Source organism: Dendrobates tinctorius, unplaced genomic scaffold, assembly GCF_039654945.1.
Source record: "Dendrobates tinctorius isolate UK_male_01 unplaced genomic scaffold, ASM3965494v1 ptg000054l, whole genome shotgun sequence".
NCBI lineage: Eukaryota > Metazoa > Chordata > Amphibia > Anura > Dendrobatidae > Dendrobates > Dendrobates tinctorius.
The window spans coordinates 3,282,987-3,302,909 of record NW_027361722.1 but is presented as its reverse complement, the minus strand read 5'-3'; the positions used below and the strand labels follow the sequence as shown (position 1 = coordinate 3,302,909).

The 19,923-nt window shown below is 49.1% G+C and overlaps 1 protein-coding gene across 1 annotated transcript in view; it reads left to right on the top strand.

Annotated features, from left to right (window-relative positions):
* CASR (calcium sensing receptor) overlaps positions 1–19,923 on the top strand; it is a 210,850-nt gene that overhangs the window by 187,060 nt on the left and 3,867 nt on the right. Inside the window, exons 5-6 of the mRNA XM_073577023.1 lie at positions 3,565–3,801; positions 10,440–10,563. Of these exons, the coding sequence (XP_073433124.1) occupies positions 3,565–3,801; positions 10,440–10,563 (361 nt within the window). The remainder of the gene's footprint in view (positions 1–3,564; positions 3,802–10,439; positions 10,564–19,923) is intronic.

The window sequence follows — 19,923 nt, the reverse complement described above, 5'->3', positions numbered from 1 at the left end:
GGGCATGTCGCCCACCCGAGAACTAAGGGCTCCCTGCCCTGACTGAACTAAACCAGGAAATCCTACTATCTTACTCCCCAACTAACCCCTCCTATGTTAACTATTTACAGGGTGACTAGACTAAGGACTCTGTACCCCCATCTAGTGGCTTTAGCACTAACTGCACTGTCCCTATTATCTACATTGTGCAGTAGAATTACAATATTACACTGGATACTTATATACACATTTTAAAGCAGCATTCAACAACATATATAAATGCACAATAAAGAGAGGGAGACATGCTCTGGGGTTAGGACGGCTACAGTGACCCCCTAGTGTCTGCAGTGTTTCTTCTATTAGTTTATGAAGTGCTTTCTCTAGTTGTGTCTGCAGTGCTCCCTCTAGTGTTGTCTGCAGTGCTCCCTCTAGTGGTGTCTGCAGTGCTCCCTCTAGTGGCGCCTGCAGTACTCCCTCTAGTGGTGTCTCCAGTGCTCCCTCTAGTGGTGTCTGCAGTGCTCCTTCTAGTGTTGTCTGCAGTGCTCCCTCTAGTGTTGTCTGCAGTGCTCCCTCTAGTGGTGTCTCCAGTGCTCCCTCTAGTGATTCTGCAGTGATTCTGCAGTGCTCCCTCTAGTGATATATGCAGCGATCCCTCTAGTGGTGTCTGCAGTGCTCCCTCTAGTGGTGGCTCCAGTGCTCCCTCTAGTGATTCTGCAGTGCTCCTGCTAATGGTTTCTGCAGTGTTTTCTCTTTTGGTTTATGAAGTGCTTTCTCTAGTGGTGTCTGCAGTGCTCCCAATAGTGGTGTCTGCAGTGCTCCCTCTAATGGTGTCTACCGGGCTCCCTCTAGTGGTGTCTGCATTGCTCCCTCTAGTGGTGTCTGCAGTGCTCCCTCTAGTGATGTCTGCAGTGCTCCCTCTAGTGGTGTCTCCAGTGCTCCCTCTAATGGTGTCTGCAGTGTTTCTTCTATTGGTTTATGAAGTCCTTTCTCTAGTTGTATCTGCAGTGCTCCCTCTAGTGGTGTCTGTAGTGCTCATTCTCCTGATTCTGCAGTGCTCCCTCTAGTGGTGTCTGTAGTCTGCAGTGCTTCCTCTAGAGGTGTCTGCAGTGCTCCCTCTAGTGGTGTCTGCAGTGCTCCCTCTAGTGATGTTTGCAGTGCTCCCTCTAGTGGTGTCTGCAGTACCTCTAATGGTGTCTGCAGTGCTCCCTCTAGTGATGTCTGCAGTGCTCCCTCTAGTGGTGTATGCAGTACCTCTAACGGTGTCTGCAGTGCTCCCTCTAGTGGTGTCTGCAGTGCTCCCTCTAATGGTGTCTGCAGTGCTCCCTCTAGAGGTGTCTGCAGATAAGCAGAGTTTTATCATTTGCCCCGATGTCAGTGCAGGGCATTTGGAGCGCTGACTCCTGTAAAGTCACATTAACACTTTTCAGTGCGGAACACTGGACCAACAGCAATGGTGACGTGTGATTAAAGGACAAGGGCCGGGCTGAACTCATTCCTTCTTCGCGCTGTACATAAAGCAGCAGGAAATTCTGTATATTTATATCTCCAGTCCATCCTGGTATAAATACAAACTAACACAAGAAGTGTAAACTGTGCGAGTATCGCAGTGTACACGTATCCTGTGCAGCGCCGGCGGACGCTTCCCTTCCACTTTTGTTTTTATGTTTTACCGGATCTGATACTTAGAGCCGCATTCATGGAAGTGAAGGGAGATACTTAGAAAACAGGAAACCTGCCAACACTCCCAGCCATACTGTCTGCTCAACAAAGCCCTGCCTAACCTATACTCCTGTATGTGACCTGGCCGCAGCTAGAGTGCAGCTCTGAGGCACAGCAAATCACATACACAGTGACTGCACCAGCAGAATAGTGAGTGCAGCTCTGGGGTATAATACAGGATGTAACTCAGGATCAGTAATGTAATGTATGTACACAGTGACTGCACCAGCAGAATAATGAGTGCAGCTCTGGAGTATAATACAGATGTAACTCAGGATCAGTAATGTATGTACACAGTGACTGCACCAGCAGAATAGTGAGTGCAGCTCTGGGGTATAATACAGGAGGTAACTCAGGATCAGTAATGTAATGTATGTACACAGTGACTGCACCAGCAGAATAGTGAGTGCAGCTCTGGAGTATAATACAGGATGTAGCTCAGGATCAGTAATGTAATGTATGTACACAGTGACTGCACCAGCAGAATAATGAGTGCAGCTCTGGAGTATAATACAGATGTAACTCAGGATCAGTAATGTATGTACACAGTGACTGCACCAGCAGAATAGTGAGTGCAGCTCTGGAGTATAATACAGGATGTAACTCAGGATCAGTAATGTAATGTATGTACACAGTGACTGCACCAGCAGAATAGTGAGTGCAGCTCTGGAGTATAATACAGGATGTAACTGAGGATCAGTAATGTAATGTATGTACACAGTGACTGCACCAGCAGAATAGTGAGTGCAGCTCTGGGGTATAATACAGGATGTAAGTCAGGATCAGTAATGTAATGTAAGGACACAGTGACTGCACCAGCAGAATAGTGAGTGCAGCTCTGGAGTATAATACAGGATGTAACTCAGGATCAGTAATGTATGTACACAGTGACTGCACCAGCAGAATAGTGAGTGCAGCTCTGGAGTATAATACAGGATGTAACTCAGGATCAGTAATGTATGTACACAGTGACTGCACCAGCAGAATAGTGAGTGCAACTCTGGAGTATAATACAGGATGTAACTCAGGATCAGTAATGTAATGTATGTACACAGTGACTGCACCAGCAGAATAGTGAGTGCAGCTCTGGAGTATAATACAGGATGTAACTCAGGATCAGTAATGTAATGTATGTACACAGTGACTGCACCAGCAGAATAGTGAGTGCAGCTCTGGAGTATAATACAGGATGTAGCTCAGGATCAGTAATGTAATGTATGTACACAGTGACTGCACCAGCAGAATAGTGAGTGCAGCTCTGGGGTATAATACAGGATGTAAGTCAGGATCAGTAATGTAATGTAAGGACACAGTGACTGCACCAGCAGAATAGTGAGTGCAGCTCTGGAGTATAATACAGGATGTAACTCAGGATCAGTAATGTATGTACACAGTGACTGCACCAGCAGAATAGTGAGTGCAGCTCTGGAGTATAATACAGGATGTAACTCAGGATCAGTAATGTAATGTATGTACACAGTGACTGCACCAGCAGAATAGTGAGTGCAGCTCTGGAGTATAATACAGGATGTAACTCAGGATCAGTAATGTAATGTATGTACACAGTGACTGCACCAGCAGAATAGTGAGTGCAGCTCTGGAGTATAATACAGGATGTAACTCAAGATCAGTAATGTAATGTATGTACACAGTGACTGCACCAGCAGAATAGTGAGTGCAGCTCTGGGGTATAATACAGGATGTAAGTCAGGATCAGTAATGTAATGTAAGGACACAGTGACTGCACCAGCAGAATAGTGAGTGCAGCTCTGGAGTCTAATCTTTCATTTATCTTTCTATTATTACAGATTATCAGAGCAGATAATTATTTTCCATTACTGACGTTCACTTCTCTTTATATTTTAGGTCCTGAAACACCTTCGGCACCTTAATTTCACTAATAATATTGGGGAGCAGGTAGATTTCAATGATTTTGGAGACTTGGTGGGGAATTACACCATCATTAATTGGCACCTGACAAAGGAGGACGGCTCAGATGAAGTTGTGTTTGAAGACATCGGCCACTATAATGTCTACGCCAAGAAAGGCGAGCGCCTGTTCATCAATGAGAGCAAAATTTTATGGAGTGGATTTTCCCGAGAGGTAAGCAGCCATGATGTGTGTACATAGGGGCCATTCCTTGATAATAGCACATAGTATTATCTCCTCCACCATCTCTACAGGGGGCACAATGCTGTCAGGGGGTAACGTCCTCCAGGAATCACCAAACCCAGACTCCTCCATCAGACGCAGATAGAGGAGTGCAGTCCGTCACTGCACAGAACACGTCTCCTCCAGAGTCCAGTGGTGGCGGCTTTACACCACTCCATCCGACGCTTGGTATTGTGCTTGGTGATGTACGGCTGCATGCAGCTACTCGGCCACGAAGCTCCCGTGGAGAGCAGTGTTTGTGCTGTTACCTGAAGTGGTCTGGATCCTGCAGTTATGGGGTCAGCAGAGCAGTGGAGACTTTTCTGCCCTCTGCTCCTCAGCACTTGCCCCCACCTCGCTCTGTTATGTTACCGGTAGAGATGGGCAGACCTTGGATGTTTGATTCCGTCCGAACAGTTAAGTTAAGGGATCAGAACAGTACCCGAACCCAGACCCCATTCACTTGAATGGAGGTTCTGAACATCCAGTCTTTGCCATGCTGTCATGTGCATGACAGCGTGGAAAACACCGCTTCTGATCGGCGGTGAAATCATCAGAGAGCCGCGGTTCCCATGCTGTCAAATGACAGGGTGAGTGCACAGCTGTGATCGGAGGTATAGAGTTTACCTCCAGTCATTGGTGTGGGCTGATGAAACTACTGCTCCCATCAGCCGACACCTGCTGCCGCTGATAAGAGTGAGAGCAGGAGAGGCTGATGGGAGTATTTATAAATAAAAAAAGGCATGGGTTCCCCTGTATTTTCTATAACCAGCCAGACAAAACTCACAGCTGGGGGCTGCAACCCTCAGCTGTCAGCTTCAGCAAGGTTGGTTATCAAGAATAGAAGGGACCCCATGCTGTTTTTTTAATTATTTAAAGAAATAATTTAAAAAAAACGGTGTGGGGTTCCCCCCCATTTTTTACAGCCAGCCTTGCTAAAGCAGACAGCTGGGGGCTGGTATTCTCATGCTGGTAAGGGGCCATGGATATTAACCCCCAGCCTAAAAACAGCAGGCCGCAGCTGCCAAGAAAAGGAATATCGATGCGCCAATTCTGGTGCTTTGCCCAGCTCTTCCCACTTGCCTTGTAGTGGTGGCAAATGGGGTTCATATTTTGGGGTTGATGTCACCTTTGTATTGTCAGGTGACATCAAGCCCACGGCTTAGTAATAGAGAGGCATCTAAAAGACACCTATCCATTACTAATCCTATAGTTACATGGTAAATAAAGACACAGTCAAAGCAAAGTCCTTTATTAGAAATAAGACTAAATACAGTTTTCCATTTTTATTTAAAAATCACAAGCACAGTTACACTCACCTACCGCCTATTCCACCGAAGCCCTCGTCTCCTGTAATAGACCAAAAATAAAAAACAACAATATCCCGCACCTGTCCGTAGTTCTGTCCCAAGCCAATGAATGGAGGTAAATTTATAAACTGTCTGACCGGCAGTGATGAATTTACCGCCATTCAGAAGTGTTGTTTGCAGCGCTGTCATACAGATGACAGCACGGCAAACACCCGATGTTCAGGGAGGCTGAACCCGAACAGTAACACGGACTTCCTGGAGAAGTCCATGTTCGGTGTTCATGCCCGAACAGTGGGTGTTCGGTACGGACACCGTACCGGGGTTCGCCCATCTCTAGTTACGGGGTCTTCACTTCTCAATATTATTGTTAGCGTGGGTGGTCAGGAGCCGGAATCTCCAGGAGTGGACCCTCTGGACCGTGGCACCAAGGAGCCCTGGGCGGGCTGCCAGGTGGAACCGACCCCTATACAGGGACCATTAGGAGCAGGCCCAGGGGTTCGAGTACCACGGTAGCGGCTCAGGATGGACTGGAGTAGGACAGTGGGACTGAAGTGTAGATGACAGAACAGGGCTGGCACACAGGAGACAGGAATGGAGTAAGACTATAGACTGGAACATGGAGGAACTGAAGTGTAGATGACAGGACAGAGTTGGAACACATGAGACAGGAATAAAGGAGGACGGAAGGACTGGAGCAGGATAGAACTGGAACACCGGAGGCAGGACTGGAGAAAGACGGCAGAACTGGAACAGGATGGAACAGGAACACCGGAGTCAGGACTGGAGTAGGATGGCAGGACTGGAATACGATGGAATAGGAACACTGGAGGCAGGACTGGAGTAGGACGGCAGGACTGGAGCAGGACGGAACAGGAACACCGGAGTCAGGACTGGAGTAGGATGGCAGGACTGGAATACGATGGAACAGGAACACTGGAGGCAGGACTGGAGTAGGACGGCGGGACTGGAGCAGGATGGAACAGGAACACCGGAGTCAGGACTGGAGTAGGATGGCAGGACTGGAACAGGATGGAACAGGAACACCGGAGGCAGGACTGGAGTAGGATGGCAGGACTGGAATACGATGGAACAGGAACACCGGAGGCAGGACTGGAGTAGGATGGCAGAACTGGAACAGGATGGAACAGGAACACCGGAGTCAGGACTGGAGTAGGATGGCAGGACTGGAGCAGGATGGAACAGGAACACCGGAGTCAGGACTGGAGTAGGATGGCAGGACTGGAACAGGATGGAACAGGAACACCGGAGGCAGGACTGGAGTAGGATGGCAGGACTGGAGCAGGATGGAACAGGAACACCGGAGGCAGGACTGGAGTAGGATGGCAGGACTGGAGCAGGATGGAACAGGAACACCGGAGGCAGGACTGGAGTAGGATGGCAGGACTGGAATACGATGGAACAGGAACACCGGAGTCAGGACTGGAGTAGGATGGCAGGACTGGAACAGGATGGAACAGGAACACCGGAGGCAGGACTGGAGTAGGATGGCAGGACTGGAGCAGGATGGAACAGGAACACCGGAGGCCGGACTGGAGTAGGACGGCAGGACTGGAACAGGATGGAACAGGAACACCGGAGGCAGGACTGGAGTAACTGTTAGCGAACACGGAAGACAGGCTGCGAGGCTGCTGCAGGAAACACTGAGGACGGCACCGAGAGACTGTAGAGAGCACAGGAGGAAGCAGGGCCCAGTGTGCAAGGTAACACAACGATCAGGCGCCTCCCTCAGGGGGAAGCGGCCTGATATAGCCCCGTCTGGTCTGCCATTGGTCCGAAGGTCAGGGCACAGCCGCAGCACAAGAAGCAGCAGGGAGCGCGTCAGAGGTGACCGCCGTGGCCGTCGGGTGGAGAGAGGCTGCGGCGTGGGAGCGGAGGCCGGGTGAGTATGATGGAGCGGTGTAAAAATTATCACTCACAAGTGATTCAGGGGGAAGAAATGTCATGGTCGGACTTGCTACTCCGTGGCTGCTATTACAGCACCGCACTGGTATCAGTCAGCTCTGTACCACCAGCCATGAAGGCAGTTGGCATGGCGGGGGAACCAGATGTTTAACACAGGGGGATCGAGGGGCTGCAGATTATATACTGAGAGCAGTGATATTGAAAGAAAATCTGAATTCAGTGGGTAAGATGTGCATGTATCGCCACCTGCTGGAGATAATCAGTGTGACAACTCATATTCATATATCGCCACCTGCCGGAAATAATCAGTGTGACAGCTCATATTCATATACACTGTGTTCCAAATTATTATGCAAATTGGATTTAAGTGTCCTAAAGATGTAATTTTTTGTTTTTCAAATAAACTCATAGATGGTATTGTGTATCAGGGCTCTTTGGATCACTGAAATCAATCTCAAATGCCTGTGATAATTAGTTTACCAGGTGAGCTCAATTAAAGGAAAACTACTTAAGAATGATGTTCCATATTATTAAGCAGGTCACAGGTTTCAAGGAATTTAGGAAAGAAAACGGATCTCTCTGCTGCTGAAAAGCATCAAATAGTGCAATGCCTTGGTCAAGAGATGAAAACATTAGATATTTCCCAAAAATTTAAACGTGATCATTGTACTGTTAAGAGATTTGTGGTTGATTCTGAGCACAGACGTGTTCATGCAGATAAAGGCAGAATGAGGAAGGTTTCTGCCAGGCAAGTTCATCGGATCAAGAGAGCGGCTGCTAAAAAGCCATTACAAACCAGCAAACAGATATTTAAAGCTGCTGGTGCCTCTGGAGTCCCTCGAACCTCAAAGTGTAGGATCCTTCAAAGGCTTGCTGTGGTGCATAAATCTACTATTCGGCCACCCCTAAACAGTGTTCACAAGTAGAAATGGTTGCAGTGGCCCCAGACATACATGAAGACTAATTTTCAAACAGTCTTGCTTACTGATGAGTGTCGAGCAACCCTGGATGGTCCAGATGGATGGAGTAGTGGATGGTTGGTGGATGGCCACTATGTCCCAACAAGGCTGCGACGTCTGCAAGCAGGTGGAGGAGTCATGTTTTGGGCCGGAATCATGGGGAAACAGCTGGTAGGGCTCTTTAAGGTTCCTGAAGGTGTGAAAATGACCTCTGCAAAGTATATAGTTTCTGACTGACAGCTGTCTTCCATGGTATAAAAAGCAGAACCGTGCCTTCAGGAACAAAATCATCTTCATGCATGACAATGCCCCATCTCATGCTGCAAAGAAGACCTCCGAGTCATTGACTGCTATAGGCATAAAAGGAGATAAACTCATGGTGTGGCCACCATCTTCCCCTGACCTCAACCCTATAGAGAACCTTTGGAGTCTCATCAAGCAAAAGATCTATGAGGGTGGGAGGCAGCTCACATCAGAACAGCAGCTCTGGGAGACTATTCTGACTTCATGCAAAGAAATCCAAGCAGAAACTCTCCAAAAACTTCACAAGTTCAATGGAGGCCAGAATTGTGAAGGTGACATCACAGAAGGGTTCCTATGTTAACATGTAACTTGGCCTGTTAAGCTATTTAACTCCAAAATATCCTTTTTGCTCAGTGAATGTGACCTCCTAATGCTGCAAATTCCACAAATGAACATTTTCAGTTCTTTAAAACAGATCAAATGTTTAGAAATTCTACTGTGCCTAATAATTTGGAACAGGGCAATTTGAGCTTTTATTCTTTTTGGAGATTATACTGTTATTATTGGGAGGTTTCTTCTATAAAATTTGATGTATACTCTAACCGGTGATGACTTTTATTAGACTGACTGTCATTTGTACCGACTATTTAGGAAAATCAGAGAAAAATATCATTTGCATAATAATTTGGAACACAGTGTATTGCCACCTGCTGGAGATAATTGTCATGATCTGAAGTGATCTGACAGTTTTAAATCACTGGGTGAACTTTTTTTTACTTTGGAAAGTTCCAAGGTGTCTTGACTGTCCCCGGTGGTGGTTTTGATATTGCACTTTAGGTTTTGTGCACTTAATCATGTATCCGGTGTGACACCCTTTGGAGGTGTGCTAGAGGTGTGCAATCACTGCCTGTGATATTGTGAGTTTGTGTTCGCTCTGTTTTTGGAGAGCCTGGATGGGGGATGGAGCTGGTGGGGAGTCCTGCGCGGCTTGGCCAGGGGGGATGTGTTTCGGCTATGGTGTCTGGACGAAGGGCTCGCATGGCGTGGTGGGGTCGCAGTGATGGAGTCAGCGGGAAGTGTCTGCATGGGCTGGTGGAGTGGCTACTATGGAGAGTGGCACTCACCATGTGGGACTTGGCCGCTGAGCTGGACTCAAGCATGCTTGACTTCGTGGCAGAAGCTGAACACTTCCTTGGGACTCTGGTACTAAGCAGCTGCAACTGGTGTTGGACTCTGCTCCAAGGCTGCACTAAGGTGAAGGATCCCGTTATGGTGATGGATCCAGGTGGAGGAGAAGATGCACTCAGGTGGAGGGCTCTGTTGCTAGGAGCGCACGCAACAGAGCAAAGCTAAGTGGTGTTTCCCCTGTATTGTCTCTTTCCTCATGTGTGTTATTAGTGCAGTGGTGGGATTAGTCTCCGCACCGACCTATTCCCTAGTGAGGGTTTAGGTTCAGGGCGAGCAAGGGCGTTGAGGTACGCGTGCGGCGCCCGGTGTGAAACCGGCATAGGGAACGTTAGGAGTGCAGGGACACTGGCTCAGAGGAGCTCAGGAGGTCTCCAATTCCCTTTTCCCTATTGCAGGGCCCACCATTGTTAAAGTTACCCAGGTTCCCCCCTTTATTATTTAAATGCGCCTTACTGGAGGCGGTGTTTCCAGATATTGTATGTATAACGTGTAATACCTAAATTCGCCAGGTGGAGGCGGCGTATCCACCTGCACGTTTTATTATTTAAATGCGCCCCACTGGAGGCGGTGTATCCAGGGTCACGTGTGTTATGGGTTCGCCTTGCGGCATCATCTGCGTCCTGACACACGTGACCATGACAATAATCAGTGTGACAGCTCATATTCATATACCGCCACCTGCTGGAGATAATCAGTGTGACAACTCATGTTCATATATCGCCACCTGCTGGAGATAATCAGTGTAACAACTCATGTTCATATATCGCCACCTGCTGGAGATAATCAGTGTGACAGCTCATGTTCATATATCGCCACCTGCTGGAGATAATCAGTGTGACAGCTCATGTTCATATATCGCCACCTGCTGGAGATAATCAGTGTGACAGCTCATGTTCTTGTATCACCATCTTCTGGACATTTTCACTTATTACAGCTGTCAGACACTAAATCATTTTATTCTCTCCAGGTTCCTTTTTCCAACTGCAGCAGAATCTGCCAGGAAGGCACCAGGAAGGGCATCATCGAAGGAGAGCCCACCTGCTGTTTTAGTTGTGAGGACTGTCCAGACGGGGAGTACGCAGACGAGACAGGTAATAGTATAAGTTAAGGTTCCTCTTTCTGGTGCTGGAGGTCACAGCTGAATGTTGGGAAATGGCTGTAACTTACTTATTGGATGCACAGAAATAGTGAAAAAAAAATTGTAACGCAATTTTCATTATGATTTTAATTTCTTTTTATTTACATTTATTTTTTTTTATTTTCTTTTTATATTCACCCAGCACTGGGATTCTTGGTAAAATATGGTAATTTTTTATTAGCAAAATTCTATAAAAGTAACCACCATGAGAAAGAACACTACAAATGCATGCCGCCTGGAGAACGCTCTAGTCAGCGCGTTTCGGATGGTAATACTGGATGGGGATGTCTGTTTTCATATTAAATGTTCATCTATTTAATATAACAATCTAATAATGAAATCACAATAGAGGAGGAAAGGCAGAAAGTTTATAACTGAGATTAATCAGAAAAGTGAGTAGATATTAATTGCGACTTAGGGTGTAGTGAGACACAAAGTGAATAAACACCATCCCCGCATCACAGACCTCTCCACTCACATCTGGAGAACACAACATACAGTACAAACCAAAAGTTTGGACACACCTTCTCATTCAAAGAGTTTTCTTTATTTTCATGACTATGAAAATTGTAGATTCACTCTGAAGGCATCAAAACTATGAATTATCACATGTGGAATTATATAATTAACAAAAAAGTGTGAAACAGCTGAAAATATGTCTTATATTCTAGGTTCTTCACAGTAGCCACCTTTTGCTTTGATTACTGCTTTGCACACTCTTGGCATTCTCTTGATGTCCTTACATTTCCACCATTAACCTTTGGTGTCTTCAGCTCCATTACCAGGTCTGGAGCTGGAGCACTTACCACCAACCGCAACGCTGCCTCACTGCCTGTGTCTTCGCCTCTGAAGAGCCGGCGTGTGACGTCAGTAGCGTGATCAAGTGACTGCAGGCGGCGGTCAGGGCTTACATCGACAAGTGAGTCACGTGTACTAGCGCCTGACACCTGAAGACGCTTGTACACCGAGTCACCGACCGACGTGCAGCACTTTCTCTGAGCCAGCTGTCAGTTTGAGAACAGAGAACAATGTGGGGGCGGCAGAATGCCGCCGATGGGGAGCCTCCTCCTTGGACCACCGCATCAGGCGGCCTGATGGTGTCCCCCTGTCGGCTACACCCGGGGCACATGCCACGGATGCCCCCCCGGATACGCCTCTGCCTTCAAACATACAATATATACTGCTCTGTGTATCATTCAGTGGGAATAATTGTGTCTCTGTATCTATTGCACAATTCTCTTTCTTTCTTATAAAAACTCTTTGTGGAACAATTAAGTTTGATTATCGTGAGTTCTCCCTACTGGTATAGCCATAATTGTGCCCCTATAGAATAATCAGCTGATAATGTAAGATCTAGAACGGAAATGGAATATTGATGCCAAGTTGCCAACTATAGGCAAAAAAAGTTCATCAAGATTGATGACATTCACAGTCAATAAACGCCTGCACCATCACTTCCTGACAACAATGATGTCGTCTATGTAGCAACCGTACCTAGCAAATGTTAGGCGTCGGGTTCTTGCAGCTGCACAGTGGGAATCCAGAGCCTTGCATCCAGTGGTCTCCCATTCTCCACCGACCGCTCAGGAACCTACACAACTATCTCAGCGTCCCAGACGCTCTCCTCAAACCAGCTCTGTGGGACTGGTTGTTGCTGCCACCTCTGGGTCAGCAATAGCAGTGCAGGCTGTCCGGCAGTAAGCCGCCTCAGTGGCTAAGTCCTCTCGTCGCGATACTGGGCATGCTCACGAGACGATCTCCCATTGGAGATCGGGAGTCACGTGCTCAGGTCCTTATACTGATCTGATTGGTCCATCTCAGAGATCTGGAAGGTCCCGGAAGCGCACGGCCATGGATGGCCCGCATGGCTGCTCGGCCATGCGCTAGTATAAACGTTAGTTTGCTACTGTGTGAATAATGATGGATGTGTGGACTTGCAAATGACTCATTATGAAACCCCTTTCCTCTGATATTACGAATGTGAATAGGGACTTAGCTTAGAGTCAGCGCCATTCAGTGGCACGCTACAGGCCACAATTATCCACCACAGTACTAGCGTCCGACAGTGCGCCTTGCCAGGACACTGTTGTATGTTGTATTGCGGCTGTCTCTGTCGCCGCGCTGCAGCCTGCAGCACTTGTGGGCGTCCGCGGTAGCGACGCCGCACACACGGTAGGTCTAGACGGACACTGACCCTGTGCCTTGGGCCCGAGTCAAGACAGTTGTCCCTGCCCGTTTGCGACCAGAGGTCCTCTCATGGGCTCACGCATCCAGGGTGGGTGGTCACTTTGGGACGAAGCAGACCACTGAGCTGCTGGCGAGGACATATTGGTGGCCGCATATGGCCCGGGACGTTGGGGACTACATTCAGGCATGCGTCTCTTGCGTCCACAACAGGCCGTCTCAGCAAAAGCCCGCTGGGTTGCTTTACCCCCTGCCGGTGGCAGATAGGCCCTGGGAAATGGTTGGCATAGACTTTGTGGTGGGTCTGCCCAAGTCCAATGGCAGCACGGTCATCTTGGTTGTCACCGACCATTTTTCCAAAATGGTGCACTTGGTGCCACTCGCGCGGCTACCTTCTGCATGGGGCCTGGCGGCATTGTTCATCAAGCATGTCTTCCGCTTGCATGGCATGCCGAACAAGATAGTTAGTGACCGGGGGCCCCAGTTCGCGTCTCAGTTTTGGAGAGAGCTCTGTAGGCTGCTCAGTAATGAGCTAAATCTCTCCTCGGCCTACCATCCTGAGACGAACGGCTTGGTTGAGAGAGCCAACCAAACCCTGGTCACCTATCTATGACATTTTCTCTCGGCCAGACATGATGACTGGGCATCCTTGCTACCGTGGGCGGAATTCGCTCTAAACAACTCCGTGGCCGATTCCACCGGTCAGACCCCATTCCTCCTTAATTACGGCCAGCATCCGGGTGTTTCTGTCCCTATGCCCGTGTCGTCCACTGATTCCAGGGTGGCAGACTGGAAGGTGGAGGCTCGTGACATTTGGGATCGCACTCAGGATGCCATCCGGGCATCTTAGGAGAGAATGAGGTCCTCCGCCAACACGCATCGGTGCCCCGCGCCGAGTTTTGCTCCTGGTGACTTAGTGTGGCTCTCCACCCGTAATATCAGGCTGCGGGTTGAGTCTCCTAAGTTTGCACCCCGCTACATTGGCCCCTTTAAAGTCTTCGAGTGGATCAGCTCTGTGGTCTATCGCCTGGCATTTCCACCACACTCGGCTAACTCGGACGCCTTCCACGTGTCCCTCCTTAAACCTGTTCACATGTCCCAGTTCTCTGAGTCATCTGCCGGTACATCGGACCTATCGTCAGACGAGTTTGAGGTCAATGCCATTGTGGGATGCAGGATGGTGCCTGATAAAAGGTTTTATTTGGTGGACTGGAAGGGTCATGGTCCAGAGGCTCAGACATGGGAGCCAGTGGAGAACATCCACGCCCCGCTCCTGATCGCAGCATGTAGTGAGGCTCAGAAGGGAGGGGGCCCTAGGGGGGGGGGCAATGTTAGGCGTCGGGTTCCTGCAGCTGCACAGCGGGAATCCAGAGCCTTGCATTCAACGGTCTCCCATTCTTCCTCGACCACTCAGGAGCCTGCACAGCTATCTCAGCGTCCCAGATGCTATGCTCAGACCAGCTCTGTTGGAATGGTTGCTGCTGCAACCTCTGGGTCAGCAATAGCAGCGCAGGCTGTCCTGCAGCAAGCCGCCTCAGTGGCTGTCCTCTTGTCGCGCTACTGGGCATGCTCACGAGACGATCTCCCATTGGAGATCGGCAGTCACGTCCTCAGGTCCTTCTACTGATCTGATTGGTCCATCTCAGAGATCTGGACGGTCCCGGAAGCGCACGTCTATGGAGGGCCCGCATGGCCGAGGGGCCATACTATAGACATTTGTTTCCTACTGTGTGAATAATGATGGATGTATGGACTTGCAAATGACTCATTATGAAACCTCTTTCCTCTGATATTACGAATGTGAATAGGGACTTAGCTTAGAGTCAGCGCCAGTCAGTGGCACGCTACAGGCCACAATCCTCATCCACCACAGTACTAGCGTCCGACAGTGCGCCTTGCCAGGACACTGTTGTATTGCGGCTGTCTCTGTCGCCGCGCTGCAGTCTGCAGCACTTGTGGGCGTCCGCAGTAGCGACGCCGCACACACGGTAGGTCTAGACGGACACTGACCCTGTGCCTTGGGCCCGAGTCCTGAGACCGCTTACCATGCGTGCACTCTGCTGAGATCTGTGAGGTCAACAGGCTCAGTGATTATGTTTATATATTTGGCGCCTCTGTGAATTCAACAGAGCTCGCCAATGCACAGCGGGTGACGTTCACGCGGGTGTGCTATTCTGCTATATTGTGCGTCTACCATTATTGTAGCAGCAGTTTCACACCTCTGCACGGAGGACCCTAAGCGGCGAATGCACTTTCTGTTATTTTATATTTAGTGTGTTCCGCCGTTCATAACATTATACTAGCGCCAGGGTCTGGCCAGTAATGGCGGACAAACAGCGACTGCTGCAGCACATCCGGCAGCTGGATGGTAGGTTGGCGGATCTCGAGCATCCAACCTCAGCTGTGGATGTTGCTGCAGTCGCTGTTCAGGCAGCCGCAGAGGCTGTCTCCCGTGTGACCACTGCCATCCCTGCCCCGACTTTGTCCCGCCTCCCGCTGCCCGAAAAAATTCTCGGGTGACAGTGCTTCTTGCAGGGGCTTCGTGAGTCAATGCTCCATACAGCTAGAGCTGCTGGCGGCACCATTCCCTTCTGAGCGGGCTAAGGTGGGCTTTGTCGTCTCTCTCCTGACAGACAGAGCTTTGGAGTGGGCCACACCGCTGTGGGAACATGGTGATCATGTGGTGCAGAGTGTCTCGCGCTTCTTAGCCACTCTGAAGCATTTCTTCTTGGGACCGCGAGTCACCCATGACACTGCGCTCCAGCTGCAGGCACTGTCACAGGGCTCGTCCATGGTCAGTCACTTTGCCATCCGGAGTTGGAGTGGCCGGACAAGGTCCTCATTCCGGTGTTCTGGAGAGGTTTAGCTGACCATGTGAAGGACACTCTGGCTACCAGGGAGATTCCTGCCACACTGGAGAAGCTCATTACTGTCTCCACCCATATAGACCTTCGCTTTGCCGAGCGAGGGTTGGCGCGGCCCCAGTGTAGACAAGGGTTTAGGTTGGCACCCAGTTTCTCTAAACCCCTGGAACCTCCCGATCGGGCGTCCGAGTGCCAGGGGGCTTCCCGTGAGGGAGCCAGATCCCGGTTCGCTCGAGCTCCTGTGATCCGTCACGCTTGCCGGCAGTTTGGTCACTTTGCCAATCGGTGCCCACAGCGGCCAGGAGAACGCTCGCACTTAGTAGCCATAGGAGGCGGCACACTAGAATCTGCGGCGTTTTCTCCCAAGCTGTCCTTTAAGGGGACACTAGAGTTTGGCTCCTCCACTCTGGCGATAGAGGTCTGCGTGGATTCTGGAGCGGAGAGCAATTTTGTGTCATCTGCCTTCGCTCAACTACACGCAATAACCCTGGTTATGATACCCAAACCAGTCACCGTTAGAGTGGTGAATGGCGCCGTCCTACCCTCATAGATTACCCACCAGACCATCCTCTTGTTACTCTCGGTGTCTCCATCTCACCAGGAGATGATATCCCTCCTCGTCATGCCAGAGGGAATCGACCAGGTTCTTCTAGGGGTTCCCTGGTTGCGGTATCACTCACCCCATATAGAGTAGTCCTCTGGGAGGATTCTGGCTTGGAGTAAGTCCTGTGAGGGTAGATGTTGGAGGGAGTGCATACAGGTTGCCTCCACTGAGGTCCCCGCAGATCTTTCCTCGCTCCCTAAGCACTATTAGCAGTACGCAGATGTATTCTCCAAGAAAGCGGCAGAAACCCTTCCACCGCATCGCCCCTAAGACTGTCCTATTGACCTCTTGCCTGGTACTGAGCCTCCCCGTGGTCGAGTCTACCCCTTATCTCTCCCAGAGACAGAGGCCATGTCTCAATACATCAGGGAGAATCTGGAAAGGGGATTCATTAGGAAGTCAGTGTCGCCAGCGGGGGTGGGATTCTTCTTTGTCCAGAAGAAGAATGGAGAACTGCGTCCCTGCATCGATTACAGGGGTCTTAACGCCATAACCATTAAGAACAAGTATCCTCTGCCCCGATATCGGAACTCTTCGATATATTGCGAGGAGCGAAAGTTTTTACCAAATTAGATCTGCAGGGGGGCCTATAATCTGATTCGCATCCGTGAGGGGGACGAATGGAAGACAGCATTTAACACCAGGGATGGCCATTACGAGTACCTGGTCATGTCCTTCGGTCTTTGTAATGCGCCGGTTGTCTACCAGGACTTTGTCAATGATATCTCTCGGGATATGCTCTCCACTTCGGTGGTTGTCTATCTGGATGATATTCTCATCTATTCTCCAGATATGGACTCCCACCGGAGAGAGGTTGGCAAAGTCTTCACCCGCTTAAGAGCTAACTCCCTCTACGACAAGCTGGAGAAGTGCCTGTTTGACCAGGAGTCCTTGCCTTTTCTGGGCTATATTATTATATTGGAGTCTAGCAGAGCACCTTTGGTGGCTCCCTGCTTGGAACACGAAACGTGCTGGGAGGCGGGTGGAGTTTAGAATACATAAAAGAGTGGGAAGGTTTAGAATTTAAGTGAGTTCGAGGTCAGTCAGTTGGGGAGTCACTCGGAGAAGAGTGAAGAAGGAAGATCCCTGAGAGAGGGATGGAGGAAGGAGTGCTGCAGCTGCCTCAGTGATCTGAGCCAGCTGGCACAGGAAAGGAAAGAAGGAGAAAGACATTAAACAGAAACCTGATCTTCCATAAGAAGGAAAGACTAGTACGGAACGTAGAAGTAAAAGGGAACAGAGGACGTGGGTTAGAGGAAGAACCCTGCCTAGAAGTTCTAAGCGCAAGGCCGGGGCCCAGTCCCCGAGGTTGTATGGACACTAATGGTTCTGCAGCAGACACCGGTGGAGTAGTGGGCTGTAAATGCACTACTCCCATCTAAGACTTGGGGGCACCTTGATAGTGAGCCGGGATTCAGGAGTAAGGCGTCCCCGAAGCAGGCTACAGCTGTCTGCCGTACAAGTAGAGTTCTTGGGAACATCTGTCAGGAGGAACTCCAGTGTAACTCAGTACTGGGAGATCTTCACACTTAAAGGCGCTATAAGAGGAGACGTTCAGAAAGGTACATGTTGGCGGAGTGTTGGAAGGGAGCATTCCATTTCACCGGGAGGTTGATTGAGCCTCTGACCCGGAGGACACAGCACGGAGGCGGGCACCGGTGTGTACTACAGACTGTGAGTAAAGCTTTGGAACTACAGGCCCCGGTGTCCTCCATTCATTCCTGCGCCAACACACCTGGTACCACTACATCTGGGTACCAGCTTCTACACTACCCTGGGACTACAGCTCCACCTGTGGGGAGCTTCACCATCTTGGCTGCAACCCACCACCAGTCCCAGAGGATCTGCATGCAGCGTCAGCTTAACATCCCCCTTGCCGAGCACCACAGGAGGCGTCACAAACTATTCATCAATTCTACTTCATTGTTCTTTCACCCCTTTTGCCATGGGTCCCCAGGGCCACGGACCGGGTCACAGCTTCTGTGACAACTCCCATTGAGATCAACGGGCCCGGTGCCGAGTACCCCGATAGCCCTGGCCGGGGCGCTCCAGGTGCTTCTTGTAAGGGATCAAAGATGGGAAGGTTACTGTACGTAATTGTAATCATTTTCCTTCTGATTCCTTCCTGCGGCAGTTTAGATAATTCTCATTATTATCTCTTTGCGGGATCATCAGCGAGTAAAGGATCAGTATCTGCTTCTTCTGATAATGGTTCATTGAGATCCAAACACCATCCTGGACCGCACTGGCGACCTGGATCGCAGATCATCAGTAGCGACTTTTTCACCACGTGCTACATTATTATTTATTTTTCTGTCAGTCTGAATGTATAAATCTACCAGATCCTTCTACATAAGATCTTGGATCCTGTCCGACGCTGTGAGGACCTGGATTGCACTGGGTGAAAAAATTGCTTTTTTATTAACATAATTAGCACCACTAAATGGATTTTATCTAGAGCAGTTTGACAGACAGCCAAATGATTAATCAAAACAAAACTTAGACCTTATAATAAAAAATTTGGTCTTTAGAAATAATGTAAGAAGACAAATTGACTGGATCGATAGTGATCCCTTACTAGAAGATCCATGTAAAACACCCGGCGTGCCATCTGCGGCTGTGTGCACATCTTCTGTATTAGCAGCAGCAGATTTTTCTGAGTGTTGGCAGGAAAAATGCTGCATAACATAGGTGCTTTGTTATGTGTTTGTACATGTTTTTTCCCCTTTTATTAGAATAGGTGAAAATGCATTAAAAAAAATGCTGATTCCGCAGGGTGCAGATTAAGAATAAAACATTTTGATGGTCCAAATCAGAGTGTGCAGGAAGGAGATCTCAGAAATGTCCGTCACTTTGCTGCTACTGTGAAGTGCAACGATAAAGAGCCGTCACCACAAATAATTAGGAATATTCAGATCAGGAACTTTGAAGTCAATCCCAAACCCGGACCCCATTCAAATAAATAGGGGCCCAGAATATACGGTGATTCCCACGCTGTCATCTGTGTTTAAGCGTGGGAAACACCGGCTCTGATCAGTGGTAACCTTACTAACGCTACCGCCAGTCATAGAGCTGCGGGTCTCACACTGTCACACAGATGTTAGCATGTGAACCAACAGCTGTAATCGGTGGAGAAAAGGTTACCGCCGGTCAGTTATTGTCTGAGGACTACTACTCTCATCAGTGTACGCCTGGTCTCGCTGATAGCAAGAACAGGCAACGCTGACGAGAGTATTCACCAGCCGACGCTAGAGCATAGTGAGAACTATGTCAGTGTAATAATTAGTAAAGTGCATGTCTACCTTACTGTACATGTATTTAACTAATAAATAAAAGAAAAAATGGCAGTGGGGTCCCCTCCATTTTTACTAACCAGCTGAGGGAAAGCAGACAGCTGGGGGCTGCTGTTATTATTCTGGGAAGGTGCCAATATCCATGAAGCTTCCCAGGCTATTAATATCAATCCACAGCTGTCTGTTTAGCCTTTGCGGTTTAATAAAATGGAGGACCCCCAAAAATGATGTGGGGTTCCCCTATATTTAATAACCATCAAAAGCTAAACACACAGCTGCAGACTAATATTAATGAGCTGAGACTGGCCATTGGATATTGGCATCCTTCCAAGCTAAAATCATCAGCTCTCAGCTGCCCCAGCAATGGT